Consider the following 1500-nt stretch of genomic DNA (forward strand, 5'->3'; position numbering starts at 1 on the left):
ATTCATCCAAGTCTTCAATAGAGGTATGAGGGTGAACCTGCAAGAAGCAGAACCACCATTTCTGTAAACCAAACCAAACAAACCCATATATCCCACATAGAGTATGGACTAAGAGGGTACGATGTACGATAGACCTGACCTCTACCCCAAAGAGTAGAGAGGTTGTTTTCGTAAAAAACCACCACTCGTGCAAGTATAAACCAAACGAACCCAATATGGGGGATCTGAGAAGCTGTCTGTGTGAACTAATCTCTGTATAGATGGGGAAGTTTTTGTTTGGGAAGGTTTTTTTATACATGGGAGGATCGTGTTTTTTAATTGGGAGGGGCAGGTTAGTAAAAACTTGGCTTTCTACATAAGGCTCTCCCCTAGAAGCTTACTGAGTAAGCCACTTCCTATAGCTGACCGAATAGGCTGCGAGTCCCATTAAGCTGCTAACAAACAGGCCCAAAAATATATGCAGACCTGACCTCTACCCTGAAGAATAGAGAGGTGAGTAGAGAGGTTCCCGTAAAAACCACAACTTGTGTAAATATAAACCAAACGAACACAATATATCCCACCGAGAGGTGGTGTATGCAGATTGACGTCTACTGTAAAATTAGAGCAGCTGTTTCTGTTAAGACACTGGTTTGTGAAAAGTGTCCAATAAAATTTGGAAGATCATAAAGAGTTTATATCAAATCATAGTTCTTACCAGACCACCTCTATTTGAAAATGCACAGTAGCTGCCCACGAGAATATTACCAGCAATTGTCTGCCTGAAAACTTCAACACCTAGAACGTCGGCTATCATTTCCTCAGTTTCCTGATTAAAGAAACAAATTCTTTTTTAAGCATTGAAATTTTAGATTAAGATTGGCATAGAAACATAAAATTGATGTTTACCCTATCAAGATCAGTATGGGTAAGGGCAACATGGTCATTGCATGCTATGCAATTTCCAAGGGCAGATAGTCTCTCATCAATGCGCTGAACGACAACTGCATCAGGCAGACTGTTCCTCAAGTGTTGAAGCTCTAAAAGGAAACAGGCATATATAATCAGTACTTGTTAAATTAAGTTGAATTTCAACCAGCCAGAGAATTCAGACAAGAAATATAAGATCACCTTCGAATTAGAGATGAAAATTTAGAGACCTAACGTAACCCAAATGAAATAGGCCGAGTATGTCCAATCCAGTAAGTACAGAGTGTGCGAAAAGAAATGAAAAGGCTTGCGCAAAAGAATTGTGAAAATAGAAAATAAGAACTTGAAAAAAAAAACCAACAACATTCAATCAAATGACCTCCTACTTAGCTTGCTTTATGTTTTTGCTACTGTTTAAAGACCTAATATCAAAAGAGTGAAACTAAGCAATTTCTGTTGAGCATGTCTTGATCCTTTTGCCAATATACTTGCCTAGGGGTTTTCATGTTTATCAAGCATGCTACAAAGGATTTACAGTTTCTATATTTCATATATATATATATATATATATGTGTGTGTGTGTGTGTGTGT

The 1500-nt window shown here is 38.0% G+C and overlaps 1 protein-coding gene across 1 annotated transcript; it reads right to left on the reverse strand.

The window, feature by feature from the left end:
- Window positions 1-4: 4 nt before the first annotated feature.
- Window positions 5-1053, reverse strand: LOC112505584 (eukaryotic translation initiation factor 6-like; the record flags this gene model as incomplete). Its single annotated transcript, XM_025109471.1, has 3 exons — window positions 5-37; window positions 698-808; window positions 889-1053. Coding segments are annotated over 3 exons (309 nt in total), but the record flags the coding sequence as incomplete, so codon positions are not given.
- Between the last annotated feature and the right edge of the window lie 447 nt (window positions 1054-1500).

The sequence above is a fragment of the Cynara cardunculus genome, unplaced genomic scaffold (assembly GCF_001531365.2).
Source record: "Cynara cardunculus var. scolymus isolate 2C unplaced genomic scaffold, CcrdV1 Un_Scaffold_12450, whole genome shotgun sequence".
NCBI lineage: Eukaryota > Viridiplantae > Streptophyta > Magnoliopsida > Asterales > Asteraceae > Cynara > Cynara cardunculus.